The sequence below is a fragment of the Arachis hypogaea genome, chromosome 2 (genome assembly GCF_003086295.3).
Source record: "Arachis hypogaea cultivar Tifrunner chromosome 2, arahy.Tifrunner.gnm2.J5K5, whole genome shotgun sequence".
In the NCBI taxonomy this organism is placed as follows: domain Eukaryota; kingdom Viridiplantae; phylum Streptophyta; class Magnoliopsida; order Fabales; family Fabaceae; genus Arachis; species Arachis hypogaea.
This window is the reverse complement of record NC_092037.1, coordinates 42,434,275-42,449,728: the sequence shown is the minus strand read 5'-3', so window position 1 is coordinate 42,449,728 and position 15,454 is coordinate 42,434,275. Positions and strand designations below refer to the sequence as shown.

The 15,454-nt window shown below is 34.9% G+C and overlaps 1 protein-coding gene across 9 annotated transcripts; it reads left to right on the top strand.

Annotated features, from left to right (window-relative positions):
* The first annotated feature begins 3,511 nt into the window (after window positions 1-3,511).
* Window positions 3,512-15,438, top strand: LOC112724521 (uncharacterized). Of its 9 annotated transcripts, none has more exons than XM_072217271.1 (14): window positions 3,569-3,720; window positions 3,882-4,004; window positions 4,521-4,624; window positions 4,849-4,911; window positions 4,998-5,035; window positions 5,656-5,730; window positions 7,125-7,199; window positions 10,913-11,356; window positions 12,114-12,355; window positions 12,448-12,660; window positions 12,804-12,896; window positions 13,261-13,362; window positions 13,472-13,816; window positions 14,806-15,438. In XM_072217271.1, the coding sequence occupies exons 12-14, from the start codon at window positions 13,297-13,299 to the stop codon at window positions 14,824-14,826; spliced, it is 432 nt and encodes a 143-aa protein (XP_072073372.1). In that variant the 5' UTR covers window positions 3,569-3,720; window positions 3,882-4,004; window positions 4,521-4,624; window positions 4,849-4,911; window positions 4,998-5,035; window positions 5,656-5,730; window positions 7,125-7,199; window positions 10,913-11,356; window positions 12,114-12,355; window positions 12,448-12,660; window positions 12,804-12,896; window positions 13,261-13,296; the 3' UTR covers window positions 14,827-15,438. The 9 variants fall into 9 exon arrangements, 6 of the variants coding, with proteins under 6 accessions (XP_072073376.1, XP_072073372.1, XP_072073374.1 ...); XR_011872586.1 differs by having other exon boundaries at window positions 3,570-3,720; window positions 12,149-12,355; window positions 13,467-13,816; XR_011872584.1 differs by having other exon boundaries at window positions 3,570-3,720; window positions 13,467-13,816.
* Window positions 15,439-15,454: the final 16 nt, after the last annotated feature.

Here is a 15,454-nt window from a genome sequence, read left to right as displayed (position 1 = left end):
TTTCCTTTACCATTCATAGACCAAATGCTAGAAAGACTAGCAGGTCATGAATACTACTACTTCCTGGATGGATATTCAGGTTATAATCAAATTGCAGTAGATCCCCAGGATCAAGAGAAAACGACATTCACATGCCCATCTGGAGTATTTGCATACAGAAGGATGCCATTTGGCTTGTGCAATGCACCTGCAACCTTTCAAAGGTGCATGCTCTCTATCTTCTCTAATATGGTAGAGAAGTTTCTGGAAGTCTTCATGGATGACTTTTCAGTATTTGGAGACTCATTCAGCTCCTACCTTAACCATTTAGCACTTGTTTTGAAAAGATGCCAAGAGACCAACCTAGTTTTAAACTGGGAAAACTGTCACTTTATGGTAACTGAAGGGATTGTCGGCACAAAATTTTGAACAAGGGAATAGAGGTGGATCAAGCTAAAGTTGAAGTAATTGAAAAATTACCACCACCTGCCAATGTTAAGGCAATCAGAAGCTTTCTGGGGCATGCAGGATTCTATAGGATGTTTATAAAGGATTTTTCAAAAATTGCAAAACCTCTGAGCAATCTGCTAGCTGCTAACACGCCATTTATCTTTGATAAAGAGTGTCTGCAGGCGTTTGAGACCCTGAAAGCTAAGCTGGTCACAGCACCAGTTATTTCTGCACCAGACTGGACATTACCCTTTGAACTAATGTGTGATGCCAGTGACCATACCATTGGTGCAGTATTGGGACAGAGGCATAACAAGCTTCTGCATGTCATTTATTATGCTAGCAGTGTTTTAAATGATGCCCAGAAAAATTACACAACCACAGAAAAAGAATTACTTGCAGTGGTTTATGCCATTGACAAGTTTAGATCCTACTTAGTAGGATCAAAAGTGATTGTGTACACTGACCATGCTGCTCTTAAATATCTACTCACAAAGCAGGATTCAAAGCCCAGGCTCATAAGATGGGTGTTGCTTCTGCAAGAGTTTGATATAGAAATAAGAGACAGAAAAGGAACAGAGAATCAAGTAGCTGATCACCTGTCCCGGATAGAACCAGTAGCAGGAGCATCCCTCCCTCCTACTGAGATCTCTGAAACCTTTCCGGATGAGCAATTGTTCGCTATTCAGGAAGCTCTGTGGTTTGCAGACATTGCAAACTATAAGACACAAGGTTCTCCTTTTGTAACCATGGAGAGGAAGCATGAAAAGCTTCTCTCACTGCAAAGTCAACCAAAGCCCCCACAGTCCAACTCTAAGTTTGGTGTTGGGAGGCCACAATCAAACTCTAAGTTTGGTGTTGAACCCCCACATTCAAACTCTAAGTTTGATGTTGGGAGGTCCCAACCTTGCTCTGATTATCTTTGAGACTCCATGAGAGCTCACTGTCCAGCTAAGGACAATAAAGAAGCGCTTGCTGGGAGGCAACCCAGCCATTCACAAAATTTAATTTTATTTGTTTTTGCTAATTAATTTTTACAGGTATATGTCAAAGTATCTTCAAAAGGTAAAATAGCAATTGATTGGATTCACAAAGTTACAAGGGAATTTGGAAGCTCACTGGCGTGAAAAAGCCAGTAAGAAACATTTCGGGCGTTGAACGCCCAAAAGAAGCACCCACTGGGCGTTCAACGCCAATAAGGGTAGCCATCTGGGTGTTCAACGCCAGAAAGAAGCAACAGTTGGGCGTTGAACGCCCAGGAAAAGCAGCAATTAGACGTTAAACGCCCAAAACAAGCAGCATTTGGGTGTTTAACGCCAGAATGGTGGGGAGGAGGTAAAATTCGTTTTTCTTCACAAATTTTCTAATTTTTATGTTTCAATTCATAATTTCTTGCATAAACATGTTTTAAAATATCATCCTTCAATTCCAAAAATTTTAATCCTAATTTCTAAAAACACTAATTTCTAAAATCCCTTTTTCAAAAATGTCAAATGTATCTTAATTCATAAACACAAATCTTTTTCCAATCCAAATCTTTTTCAAATCTTTTTCAACTCATCATATCTTTTGGATTTCGAAATTGCCTCTCCCTCTATTCCTCTCCTTTCCTTTCTTTTGCTTGAGGACAAGCAAACCTCTAAGTTTGGTGTGAGTTGCCATGATCACTGAGCTAAAACTCATCAAGATCATGGCACCTAAGGGAACAGGAAGAGCAAGGATGTGAACTGAAGGAACTAAAGCGTCAGAAGCTATTCCTTGAAGGACCAAGCACCCCACAGACTAGAGGAACATCCACTTCCCAAAATACAGGTTGTTAAGTTCTAATTTTAAGCTTTAACTCTGTGATAGTATTTTTATAGAAATTTACCTTAGAAGTTATATAGGAGTAGTAGTGATTAGTATCTCTATTTTGATTTTATCTCCAACTAAGCTATAATTTATTTTTCTCATCATTATCAAACATGAATAAATTAGTAGATTCTTAGAATAAAGAGGCAATATTTTTTTCGAGTTCTTAATAAAGAAAATTCTAATTATTTATATGTGGTGGCAATACTTTTTGTCTTCTGAATGAATGCCTGAACAGTGCATATTTTTTATATTGAATTTTATGAATGTTAAAATTGTTGGCTCCTGAAAGAATGATGAACAAGAGAAATGTTATTGATGATCTGAAAAATCATGAAATTGATTCTTGAAGCAAGAAAAAGCAGTGAAAAACAAGCTTGCGAAAAAAAAAGTGAAAAAAAAATTACAAGGAATCATTGGATCAAGAAAGGGAATAAAAGCCAACAGCCCTTTAAAACCAAAAGGCAAGGGTGAAAAGGATCCAAGGCTTTGAGCATCAGTGGATAGGAGGGCCCAAGGAAATAGTTCTAGGCCTAAGCGGCTAAATCAAGTTGTCCCTAACCATGTGCTTGTGGCATGCAGGTCCAAGTGAAAAACTTGAAACTGAGTGGTTAAAGTCGTGATCCAAAGCAAAAAGAGTGTGCTTAAGAGCTCTGGACACCTCTAACTGGAGACTTTAGCAAAGCTGAGTCACAATCTGAAAAGGTTCACCCAGTCATGTGTCTGTGGCATTTATGTATCCAGTGGTAATACTGGAAAACAAAGTGCTTAGGGCCATGGCCAAGACTCATAAAGTAACTGTGTTCAAGAATCAACATACTACACTAGGAGAATCAATAATACTATCTGAATTCTGAGTTCCTATGGATGCCAATCATTCTGAATTTCAAAGGATAAAGGGAGATGCCAAAACTGTTCAGAAACAAAAAGCTACTAGCCCCGCTCATCTAAATTAGAATCTGAGCTTCACTTAAAACTCGGAGATTTTATTACTCCTTAAATTCTGTTTATCCTATTTTATTCATCTAGTTGCTTGGGGACAAGCAACAGTTTAAGTTTGGTGTTGTGATGAGCGGATATTTTATATGCTTTTCACTACAAAAAAAGGGGATTAAAATGGCATTGATATTAAGGCGGTTTTAAAGAACCGCCGTAATATCGAGACGTTACGGCAATTGTTGCTGCTGCCATAATTGGCTATATATATTTTGGCGGTTCTGGTGATTATGGCGGTTTTAACCGCCGTTTTCACACACATATAAAAAGAAAAAAATTGTAATCCCTGACTCATTCAACGCCATTCTTCGTTCTAGCTAGGGCTTCTCCTCTCTGAAGTCTGAACAAACGACGCTCTCATCTCCTCCGTGTAAAGAAGCTCTCCGACAACGCCGTTCTTCCTTCTAGGGCTCCTCCTCTCTCCGCCGGTTACGATCTCTCCAGGTACCTCTCCCTCTCAAGTTAAATTGAAATGCTGTTTTATTTTGTTTTTTCTTTTGTGCTGTGGAGACGAAGATTCCGGCGAGAGGCAAGGTTCTGGTGGCTACTGACCTCAGCATTTCAATTCTAGAAGGCACCGATTTTTTTGTTTTTGTTTGGGTTAGGGTTTCAAAATCGCTTTTGGTGCTATTTTTTGGGAGTTTTGTTTCTCTGCAACTCTGTTAGGGATTTTTGGCTCTTCCGTTGAAGCATTGACGTTGGTACAGGGTGATTGACGATGATCTCAGGTCTTCTTTCTTAACTTTACTCCCTCCTCTCTCCCTCTCTCTCTCTCTCTATTAAGGTGTTTTGCTGATCTCCGATCTCAGATCTTAGATCTCAGAAAAAACTGCTCCAATCTCAATTTCTCTATTTGCCTCTTTGGTTCTTTTTTGGTTCTTTTAAGCAAAGCTATGAATGAGTAACCTCTGTAGTTGTTTAGCTCTGCTGCCCTTGCTCTGTTCAATGTTTTTTGCATTAACTGAACCCTTGCTCTGCCCTTGAAACTTGCACGTACCTCGTTAGATGCATGATGCACACATGCACATTTGTCACACTCACATAAGATCCTCGTTTTATTTTACTAAAGAAATCAGGTTTAGTTTTCTATCCATTTGTATGTTTATTAAAAATTAAGATGTTGACATTTTTGATGTCTCAGGTTTTGTTTCGGCCATAAATCAATATATAAGATTTTACTTGGACAATCATTTTTGGGAATTCTTTGAGGTTAAAGTTTTAAACAAATTTGTTCAATCTCTCAGGGGCTGGAACTATTAACACAAGAAAATATTTATATCAGCCATGTGACATTCATAATCATTGATAGAAAGAGTGAGCTGGTTCAAGAAACAAGCTATCTTTGTGTGTAAGTTGGTGAATTTGCTAGACTTGGTTCTGGAAGTTTTAGTGTTTTCTTTGTGTGTCTTGCTCATTAATCATTAAGTTTTAGTGTTTTCTTTGTGTTTTCTAGATTTGTTTCCTGCTTTAAATTTGACCCCCTCTAAATCTTACGCTTAAATTTGACCCCCCTCATTACGCTTATTTGCAGCATTCTAATATTGTTTTTGCCTTTGTGAATTTTATACACAGGCTGTTGACAAATTACCAATTATCCCTACTGCACTAGAATTAATTGGGATACTATTTACTATGGTAAATGAATACAGATTAAATCTTCTATTTATATTCTTAATGTGCTTAATGTTGTATAGTAATATAAACTTCTCTTTTTATTTCAGTGGTTTACATATCAATATCTCTTGTTCAAGCCCGACCGGTAAGTATTATTGCTTACCTTCATCTTGATATTGACTACATCATAATATTAATAGCATTGGTCGAAATCTACGTCAAAGGACTAATTATAACCATGCAAAATTGGTTGATGATTAAAGCTACCTTGTAAAGAGACTAACCTGTCTCAATTATAGTGGTTAATGATTTTTTTCCTACAATACTTTCTTAAATCGGATCTTTTTTGCTTGTCCTTTGTGACAGAGATCTCAATAAATTGGCTAGTATTATACCTAATTTGCAAGCAATTTCATTTGAATGTTTTTTACTTACACAGGGAAGAGCTCTTTAGAATCCTGAACAAGTCAGTATCAGATATTTGCTAGACTTGGTTCTGGAAGTTTTAGTGTTTTCTTTGTGTGTCTTGCTCATTAATCATTAAGTTTTAGTGTTTTCTTTGTGTTTTCTAGATTTGTTTCCTGCTTTAAATTTGACCCCCCTCTAAATCTTACGCTTAATTTAGCAGTGACTATATGTACCTCCTCACAATCCTTTATCATTCGATGCTTTGTGTATTTGTTTGATGTTAATTCTGTCATTCTTAAATTAGGTCTTATATTTGTTTCTCCTTTGTTCTAGCTGATTGGATTTGTTATTGATCAGGGCCTAGCTGCCTTAATTGGATTTGTGTTCTTGTGGTTTAATTGGCAACCAATAAAGTGAAAGATTCTTAATAAGGTAATAGCTTCATGTTCTTTCTTATCAAGTTACTAACCATTTTAATTTGTTATTGCCTTAATTAGCATTAGCTGGTTCCCTTTTTCCAGTACAAAATATTTAGTTCAGAAACCGTGACCAATTTAATGGAGTCTTCATGGATTAGTTGCATAAGCTTTACTAGTCCAACCCCTTTTGTTAATCGATATTACATCAATCTTATTTTCTTAGAAATATTAATTATGTTAGTAGCTAGATTGGCATGTCGTACATTATTTGGTGGCCTGGTGGGGGAAGAGATTTGGGAGGGAAAATAACTAAATCAAATTGAACATATATTTAGAGGCTTAAATACATTAGTAGATATTTGTTATCTATTTCTTCATCTTACCAAATACAACATTAATGTAATAATGTTGTTCCCTTCAAGTCTTCAACTAAGCCATAGCAATGAATGATACCTTTCTAGAATTAAAAGTACATGAATGTAGGGAGGGGAAAAAATTAGAAAGAAAGAAAAGAAAAGAAGCAAATTTTCATATATTTTTGTGTAAACACACAGCATCATTTTCAATTTTTAGTAGCTTATTTTCATTAGTTTCCTTCTTAATTACCTTTAACTGTTTCATTACTTGAGGCAGGGGCATTGACTTTATACATAGCTTAATAATTAAGAACATCTCAGATTGTACATAGAAATTCTATGAATACAGATTCATGTCTTAGATAATGTACATATTTTTATCTATATTTAGATCAAAATCATCTTCATTAGCAATCAAGTTATCATTATTAGCTACCTCAGAGGAAAAATTCGCATTCGAAAAGATCACTGAAAGTTCCTGGATAGTTTAATAAAGTTTATTTTCATACTAAGTTATATAAGTTACTTTGCAGTTTGCACATCTCTCTTTATATTATTAATTTTATCATCATGGACAATATGGTCACTTTGTTTTTAATTTGATCACTTCTGATTAATTTTAAAATATATGATGTCAGTTAGACCAATATGTTATATACATGAACATGCTTGCGTGAACCACCTAGCTAGCTTCCTTGGGATTTCGTGTACATTAATTAGTTATATATTTAATTTAATTTATTAGGTATATTTATTTATTATACTAAATTATTAGGTATATTTATTTATTATACTAAATAAAAAGTTAGGACTCTATATATAATGAATTATATTTTATAAATGTTGTATTAATTAATTTTTATTGTTCAAATCCGTTAATAATATAATTTGATATTAATCCTAAATTATCAAAAATAGAACATTCATATATTTTTAGTTGATTATACATTTAATTTTAATAAATCTGTTAGATATTTAATTTCGTGTACATTAATTAGTTATATATTTAATTTTAATAAATCTGTTGGTGATAATTTTTCATGTGAAATAGGTTTTAGGTCTTCTTCAACTCTTGCTGCTAGCTACTTTACTTTGAAAAAAGAAGGGAAATTATCATTTGAAAGAGGTAATTATAATTTTCTTATATTTTCTTTTAAATACTATTTAAGTTTTTAATATCTGATTTGCATATAAAAGAATAAATTTCTTGCCTTTAGAATATATATAGATTTTTAATGAATAGATTTTTTAAAATCCTTATTTGTAATCCCTCTTAGTCATGTCAATCGATAAGTCATGAATTGGAAAACCACAAACCATGCATGAGTATAAAGATGGATTAAACAAGTTTTTGGATTTTGCTTTTGAGCATCGATCTCTCGCGGGTCGTCAGATTAAATGCCCTTGTCTGGTGTGTGGTTTTGGCAAGTGACAAACAAGAGAGAAAGTTTTTGAACATTTAATAGTCAAGCCATTTCCAGAAAACTACAAAGTTTGGTATTGGCATGGTGAAGAAGTAGTTGGAGTTGGGTCACAAGTTCATCAAACTAGTCACATTGTACAAGATGATTCGACATCTCAGCATCCAATGGTAACAATGCTCAATGACGCGTTTGGAGTTGCTGGACCTGACTTGAATGAAGATGGAGATAGAGATGAAGACAACATAGAAGATGGAAATGGAGACAATGCAGAAAATGAAGAGCACAATGGAGAAAATGTAGAATTTTACAAGTTGTTAGAAGATGGCAATGAACAATTGTATGAAGGGTGCACAAAGTATTCAAAATTGTCTTTCTTAATTAGTCTGTATCACATAAAGTGCTTATATAGAATAAGCGACAAAGCCATGACCGAAATTCTCAAGTTATTAAAAGATGCCTTTGGAAATGCAAAGATTTCAAATACATTCTGTGAGGCCAAGAAAACCATAAATAAACTAGGGCTTAATTATACCAAGATACCTGCTTGCCCTAATGACTGCATGTTATATTGGGGGGAGGACGAAGATTTGCAAGAATGCAAAGGATGCAAGACATCTAAATGGAACGATGCTAAAAAGAAGAAACCAGCAAAGATCTTGCGATACTTTCCACTAAAACCGAGACTTCAATGATTATTCATGTGTTCTAAGACTGCTCAATCAATGCAATGGCATGCTTTGGCAGAAAAGAAAGATTCGAAGATGAGGCATCCGCGAGATTCTGAAGCTTGGAAGACATTTGATTTACTTCATGATAGGTTTGCCGAAGATCCTCAAAATGTACGTCTTGGTCTTGCAGCTGATGGATTCAACCCCTTTGGAGCTATGCGTACAAACTATAGAATTTGGCCAGTGGTGCTTATTCCATACAATCGGCCTCCATGGGAGTGCATGAAGCCAACATCACTTATCTTGTCAATGATTATTCCTGGAGAGAAAATGCCGGGGAACAACATAGACGTATACTTACAACCTCTTATTAAAGAGTTAAAAGAGTTGTGGTATGATGGTGTTCAAACATTAGATAGGTTCAGGAATGAAATGTTTACATTGCGAGCAGCATTAATGTGGACAATTAATGATTTTCCAGGCCTTGGTAACTTATCTGGGTGGATTGTACACAGTAAATATGCTTGTCCTACATGTAACTTCAGCACTGATTCATATAGATTAAAGCATGGTGGAAAATGGTGGTTTTTGGGGCATCGCCGTTTCTTAGAAAGGGGTCATAAGTTTAGGCTAAGTCGTGCAAAATTTAATAGAAAAGTTGAGTTGAGGGATCCCCCAGCAGTACTAACAGGATCAGAAGTATTGGAACAACTTGAAGGAATTAATGTTTCATTTGGGAAAGAACTACAGGAAAGTAAAGGTAAGAGGATTCGACGAAAAGTTGTTGAAGAAGATGATGAATCGGGGATGTGGAGGAAGAAAAGCATATTTTTTATCTTCTTTATTGGGAGTCTAACTTATTGCGCCATAATCTAGATGTTATGCACATTGAAAAGAATGTTTGCGACAATGTATTATACACTTTGCTCAATGAGACTGGAAGGTCAAAGGATAATCTCAAAGCTCGAAGGATCTTAAAGAAATGGGTATAAGGAAAGATTTATGGCCAGATGAAAATGGGAGATATCATCCATCTTTGTTCACAACGTCAAATTCCATGAAAGATATATTCTTGCGTACTATAAAGAATATTAGAGTACCAGATGGTCTCTCGAGTAATATTTCACGGTGTGTTGACCTGAAGCAAAGAAAGCTTTCTGGATTGAAGAGCCATGATTGCCACGTTCTTATGCAGCAACTATTACCCATTGCCATACGTAATGTGCTGCCAGATAAAGTTACTGCAGTGCTAATAGAGCTATCTTCATTCTTTCAACAGTTGTGCTCTAAAAGCTTAAGTCTTACAGAACTTGAGAAGCTCCAACCTCGAATTATCCTTACCCTTTGTCATTTAGAAATGTTGTTCCCTCCTTCTTTCTTTACAATCATGGTTCATTTAGAAGGGATTGAGACAAGATTTAATAGGCCACCACGTGTTGATGATCGTCCGGATGATAATTACAGTACACATGTGGATTCCCTTTTTCCACAAATGGGGAACTCAAAGGGAGCTTTCACAGTATTTGAGTTGTCACCTATGGAAAAAAAACAAGCACATCGATATGTGGTTTTAAATTGTCCATATGTCAAACCGTTCATTGAGTAAGTGCTTAAGGATTTTCGTACATGTTTTTTATTTACTTGAAAATAGTTGTTTAGTTAGAGTTAAACTTCCATATCTGACAGTGACTTCATAGATTTTGTACGAAGACGATCTAAGGGTAGAAGGCCTTCAAATGTAGAGATAGAAAAAAGAGTCAATAAAGATTTTGTTACTTGGTTTCCTGCGCAGGTAAATAGAGAAGTGATAATTTTTTGCTAATATTGAGCTAGTATTTGTGGATATAATAACTAATATCTCTATCATAATAGCTTATGAACCCAGATATTATGAATACTGTGCATGAGGATTTGAGATACTTAGCAAGGGGTCATCACGATATGCCAAGAGGTTTTTTACATTTAGTATTAATGGGTTCTCCTTTCGAACTACCAATCGAGACAAAGGGTTAAAGACCCAGAATAGTGGAGTTTTTTTAATGTCTTCAACTCCTTGTGTTGCTAGCGCTAGTGATGCTGATGTTAGGAATGCTGATTTGTCATATTATGGCAAACTAGAAGATATTATAGAACTAAACTACAATGGCCGATTTCGGGTTACTTTATTCAAATGTAAATGGGCTGACACCACTAGAGAACGGGGCTGTAGAAAGGATAATTGGGGTTTTACTTCTGTTAATTTTTCACGAGTAATACACAGTGGTGACCGAGAGGAGGATGATCCATATATTGAAGCCTCACAAGCTCGAATGGTGTATTTTTTCAATGATGAAGTAAATAAAGATTAGAGTGTTGTCGTGCATTTGAAGCCAAGAGATTCATATGATATGGGGGGAAATGAAGATGATGAACCATGCGAGAATGAGCCATGGTTAGAGCAAAACTTAGATTCTTTATTTGAAAATGGTGATAATCTATCATTGTTAAGAGATGAGGTAGATGATGAATTACTAGATAATAACACTGGAGAAGACGAACACATGTCAGAATAGTAGGTGAGTTTTATTAATAAGTGGTTTATTATAGAAAAATAATTTTTGTCTACATTTCTTTTTCAATTTAACTTTTGTTTGTAAATTTTACATAAATATGTTGTTTAGACTCATTAATTGATTTAATGGAACTACTAAACCTTGATGCACATTTTATTCTATATTTATTAATTATTTATTTGATCTATTATGCAGATATGCCAAAGCAAAAGAAGTACAAGAATTTACTTAAAGCAGCAGCTGCCAATTCTTCACAAGACAAGTCAGTAGCAGCTGCCAATTCTTCACAAGACAAGTCAATAGCATCAAATGCATCACAAGTCAAGTTCCTAGCAGCTGCAAATTCCTTCTGAGACAAGTCGGCAGCAGCTGCAAATTTCTCCCGGGACAAGTCGGCAGCAGCTGCAAATTCCTCCCGGGACAAGTCAGCAGCTTCAAATTCCTCCCAGGACAAGTCAGCAGCTTCAAATTCCTCTCGAGATAAGTCGACAGCAGTTGCAAGCTCCTCCCGAGACAAGTCGGCAACTTCAAATTCTTCTGAGCCATCATCAGTTGCTCCAACTATATCTGAGCATCCATCCGAACCTAAATGTAAACGTGGGTGTGAATCTAAGCATTACTGGACTGTTGATGCCATAGGTATGTAATATTCTCAAATGTAATATTCTCCAGCCACCTATCACACTATTTCTTTCACTCCTCTTCCTTTCCAAATTTCACTATCTTCCAATTTACATGTCCTTGTTCAGATTTTCCTCCAAAATATTTATGAGCCATGAAAATTTGTTAAATTAAAAAAGACTTTCAAATTTAGACAAATAAACCCACCTAAAAGACTCATTTCCACTTTGATTTCTAGAAATATTAAGCTAATTGTTGAAGTTTAGCTTCTTGCTCATTTAATTTCTATAGAGGCAATGCCTGGTCATTAAAACATTATCACAACAAAGAGCAAAATATTCAGAATAACAAAAAAGCTTTGAAGTTATTGATCTTCACGCATATTTTACATATGCATGATTTCTCTAAAGTTGATAATTCCATATTAAAGAAAATTAGATACCAGATCTGAATGAAAACTTTTGGCATAGCATGATTTTATTGAGATACATGTTCTGACTCTAATGTATCCTTTACTGAAATTATGTTACGAGAATATATAGTACATTTTTTTCTTGTTTTAATAATGACATTTATCTTGCAGTGGATATTACTAATATTAGCCTATTTTCACCTTGATTCGGAATTCTGATGTATAATATATAGTATTATATATGTTGTTGTTACATTCTACCCTACACAAGAATCAATCTTTTATAATATATATCTATCATCATATGTTTTATTCTTTAGTTGCTCAATTACTCATTTATTTATATTTATTTATCTATTTTAGATGAATATGAAAATAGTACACACCTTCATCTATAGGTGAAGGATGTGCATAATTTGCCAGAAGGTTTGCGCATAGTTGTCAATTTTGATAGACAACATGCAGCAATAGGAGAAGCAGCCGTACTCCTTGCAGGAATTTGTGGGCAATTGGCCACTGATTGTGTAGCATTTCCAATCAGTTTTGATAAGTGGTCAGACATTCCAGAGAGCTTTTCTGAAAATCAATGGAATATTTTTTTTCAAGTAAGAAGATTACTTAAACTCTAAAGCTTATTTCTTTGTCATTATTTAGTTATATTTGTTAGTTAATATATATTCTTTGTTCCATATTAAAGGCTCGATTTTACTTCAAAGTATGTGATAGCTTGGCCAAACGATTTCTGCTCCAATCGCTTGGCAAAAAATAGAAGGAACATAGGATAAAGCTTTGGAACGAGTTTTATGATCCGAGGTTGAGTAAAACCGAGATCATAAATAATACACCAGAAGATATTGCTCTTGATCAATGGGCTTTATTCGTAGAATATCGTTTGAAGCCTGAAACTCAGGTAAGTACTTACAATCCTAGTTAAATGTTGTCCCACTAAAAAGACTTATATATTTTGCTACTGTAAATAGGATATTGAATTCATATGGAATGTTGTGAATGCATGTTTAACTCTATTTAATTGTGTCCAAATTTATCTTTCAGAATCTTTGTAAGAGGAATCAAGAAATTCGGCAAAAACAAATAATTCCTCATACTTCAGGTGCTAAATCAATTGCAAGAAGAAGGACTGAATTGGTAATCATTTCTATGTGTGGATTTCATACATTTAATTTTATTTTGGCATTATCCAATTTTTCAATTTAATTCCACTTGTCTCCACAACTATTATGAGAATTGTCATGATAAAATATCAACACAACTTTCACAGGTTCGTTTCTATGTTGGTAATCATGAATTGGTAATCATCAATAACATTAATTTCTCAGCTTATGTTTAGTTTGCTGCCATTATTATATTTTATATAGCATAGGAGTCATTATGTTAGCACCTAATGCATCTCAGTTGTTATATTGTTGCTGTTAGTAACTTAATTTTATGCATATCTTTTCTTCAATGATATATTTCTTGATTGAGTCTTTCTACTTTTCTTGAATTTTAGACGGAAGAGACGGGAAAAGAAGTTAGTAGGGTTCAAATGTGGGACATCACTCACAAGAAAACAGATGGAAGTTATGTTAATGAAAAGGCTAAAGAAATAGCGGTAAGACTAAAGTACAATAAGTAACTTGTTTGTATTTCTTTTTCTTTCTTTTTTATAAGATAATATTATGTTTGATTCTTTCCCTTTCTTTTTATATATGTAAGAGAAGATTGAAGCATATAGCAGTCAACAAGCGGTGGAATCAACCGTTAATTCTCCTCTTGATGCTCTTGGAGTAGTTCTTGGGAAAGAGCACCCTGGTCGTGTTCGAGGTTTAGGCATGGGAGCTGTTCCAACTGTTGCTTTCAAGAACAACACCACAAGAATTAGTCAGATGAACTTAGGTTCTTCAAATGATGCTAGCACATCATCTACTTGTGGTTCCAATGTGCAAAAAGAGATGGATACTGTTAAAGCGCAGTTGCAAGCATTAGTCTCTTATATTGCTTTTAAGGAAGGAGGTAAAATTTCAGTAGAATTAGCTGGAATGTTTCCTACTCAACAAATTTCACAGGTACAAATACAAATTATGTTCTTAATACCTTATTCCATGTGTAATACAAAAAAGTTGCTAACCCTATTCTACCATGCAGACCATCCTTTATCAAAAGAAACCTCGCTCCTTCTCCTTCTCTCTCTCTATTTCTTTCCGTCTCTCACTATCTCACATTCCTTCCTTGGATACTTTATTGAGCATGAATAGTTAATTACATTCTAAATAGAGATACCCTTTATTGTTAAATATGGACTATGCAACATTTAATTAATTAATTTATTTCAGGTATAGTACAGTAGCCATAGTTAAATGTAATTAAACAATAATTTTTGCTTGATGTATTATGGATAACATAATCTCACATTTGGCTATTTATGTGTTATGGCATAATGCATGGGGGCATTTCATGGTACGACACCCTTTTTAGCATAATTATTAGTACGAACCTCATCAATGACCTATCAGATACAATGGTAATAATAGAAAGCATTATTAACTTTATATATGTCTCAGTCATATGAGTATATATTTGGCAGAGTAGTGCTTCCTGATTATTTTAGGATTGGTCCTTACAATAATGAGCATATTATATATTGTTGGCATATTATAAGACTCATAATAATCTTTATGGTCTCATTTTTGTATAGTGAAAGCTCATTGTTATCTATATGTTAGAGATATAACTTTATCTTTTTTTATCAAGAGTAGAATAAAGTAGTAGCTCTGAATTCAAGTAGTACTGTATAAAAGTGCAGTTTGTGTGATTGTATATATATAGAGAGAGTGGAAGTGGTGGTGGTGAGGGTGCATGTGGTATATAGCAGTTTTAAGATAAGATATAATTTGGAGGGTAATGATGAGCGGATAATTTGTACGCTTTTTTGGCATTGTTTTTAGTATGTTTTTAGTATGTTTTAGTTAGTTTTTAGTATATTTTTATTAGTTTTTAGTTAAAATTCACTTTTCTGGACTTTACTATGAGTTTGTGTATTTTTCTGTGATTTCAGGTATTTTCTGGCTGGAATTGAGGGACTTGAGCAAAAATCTGACTCAGAGGCTAAAAAGGACTGCAGATGCTGTTAGATTCTGAGCTCCCTGCACTCGAAGTGGATTTTCTGGAGCTACAGAAGCCCGATTGGCGCGCTTTTAACGGCTTTGGAAAGTAGACATCCTGGGCTTTCCAGCAATATATAATAGTTCATACTTTGCCCGAGATTTGACGGCCCAAACTGGCGTTCCAAATCAGCTCAAAACTGCCCGGCGTTAAACGCCGGAACTGGCACAAGAATGGGAGTTAAACGCCCAAACTGGCACAAAAGCTGGCGTTTAACTCCAAGAAGAGTCTCTACACGAAAATGCTTCAATGTTCAGCCCAAGCACACACCAAGTGGGCCCGGAAGTGGATTTTTATGTAATTTACTCATCTTTGTAAACCCTAGGCTACTAGTTCTCTACAAATAGGACCTTTTGCTATTGTATTTTCATCTTGGTTCTTCTGGTTCCCTCTCTGGGGCCAAAGCCAATGATCATTTTTGTTCTTATGTATTTTCAATGGTGGAGTTTCTACACACCATAGATTAAGGTGTGGAGCTCTGCTGTACCTCGAGTATTAATGCAATTACTATTGTTCTTCTATTCAATTCAACTTGTTCTTGT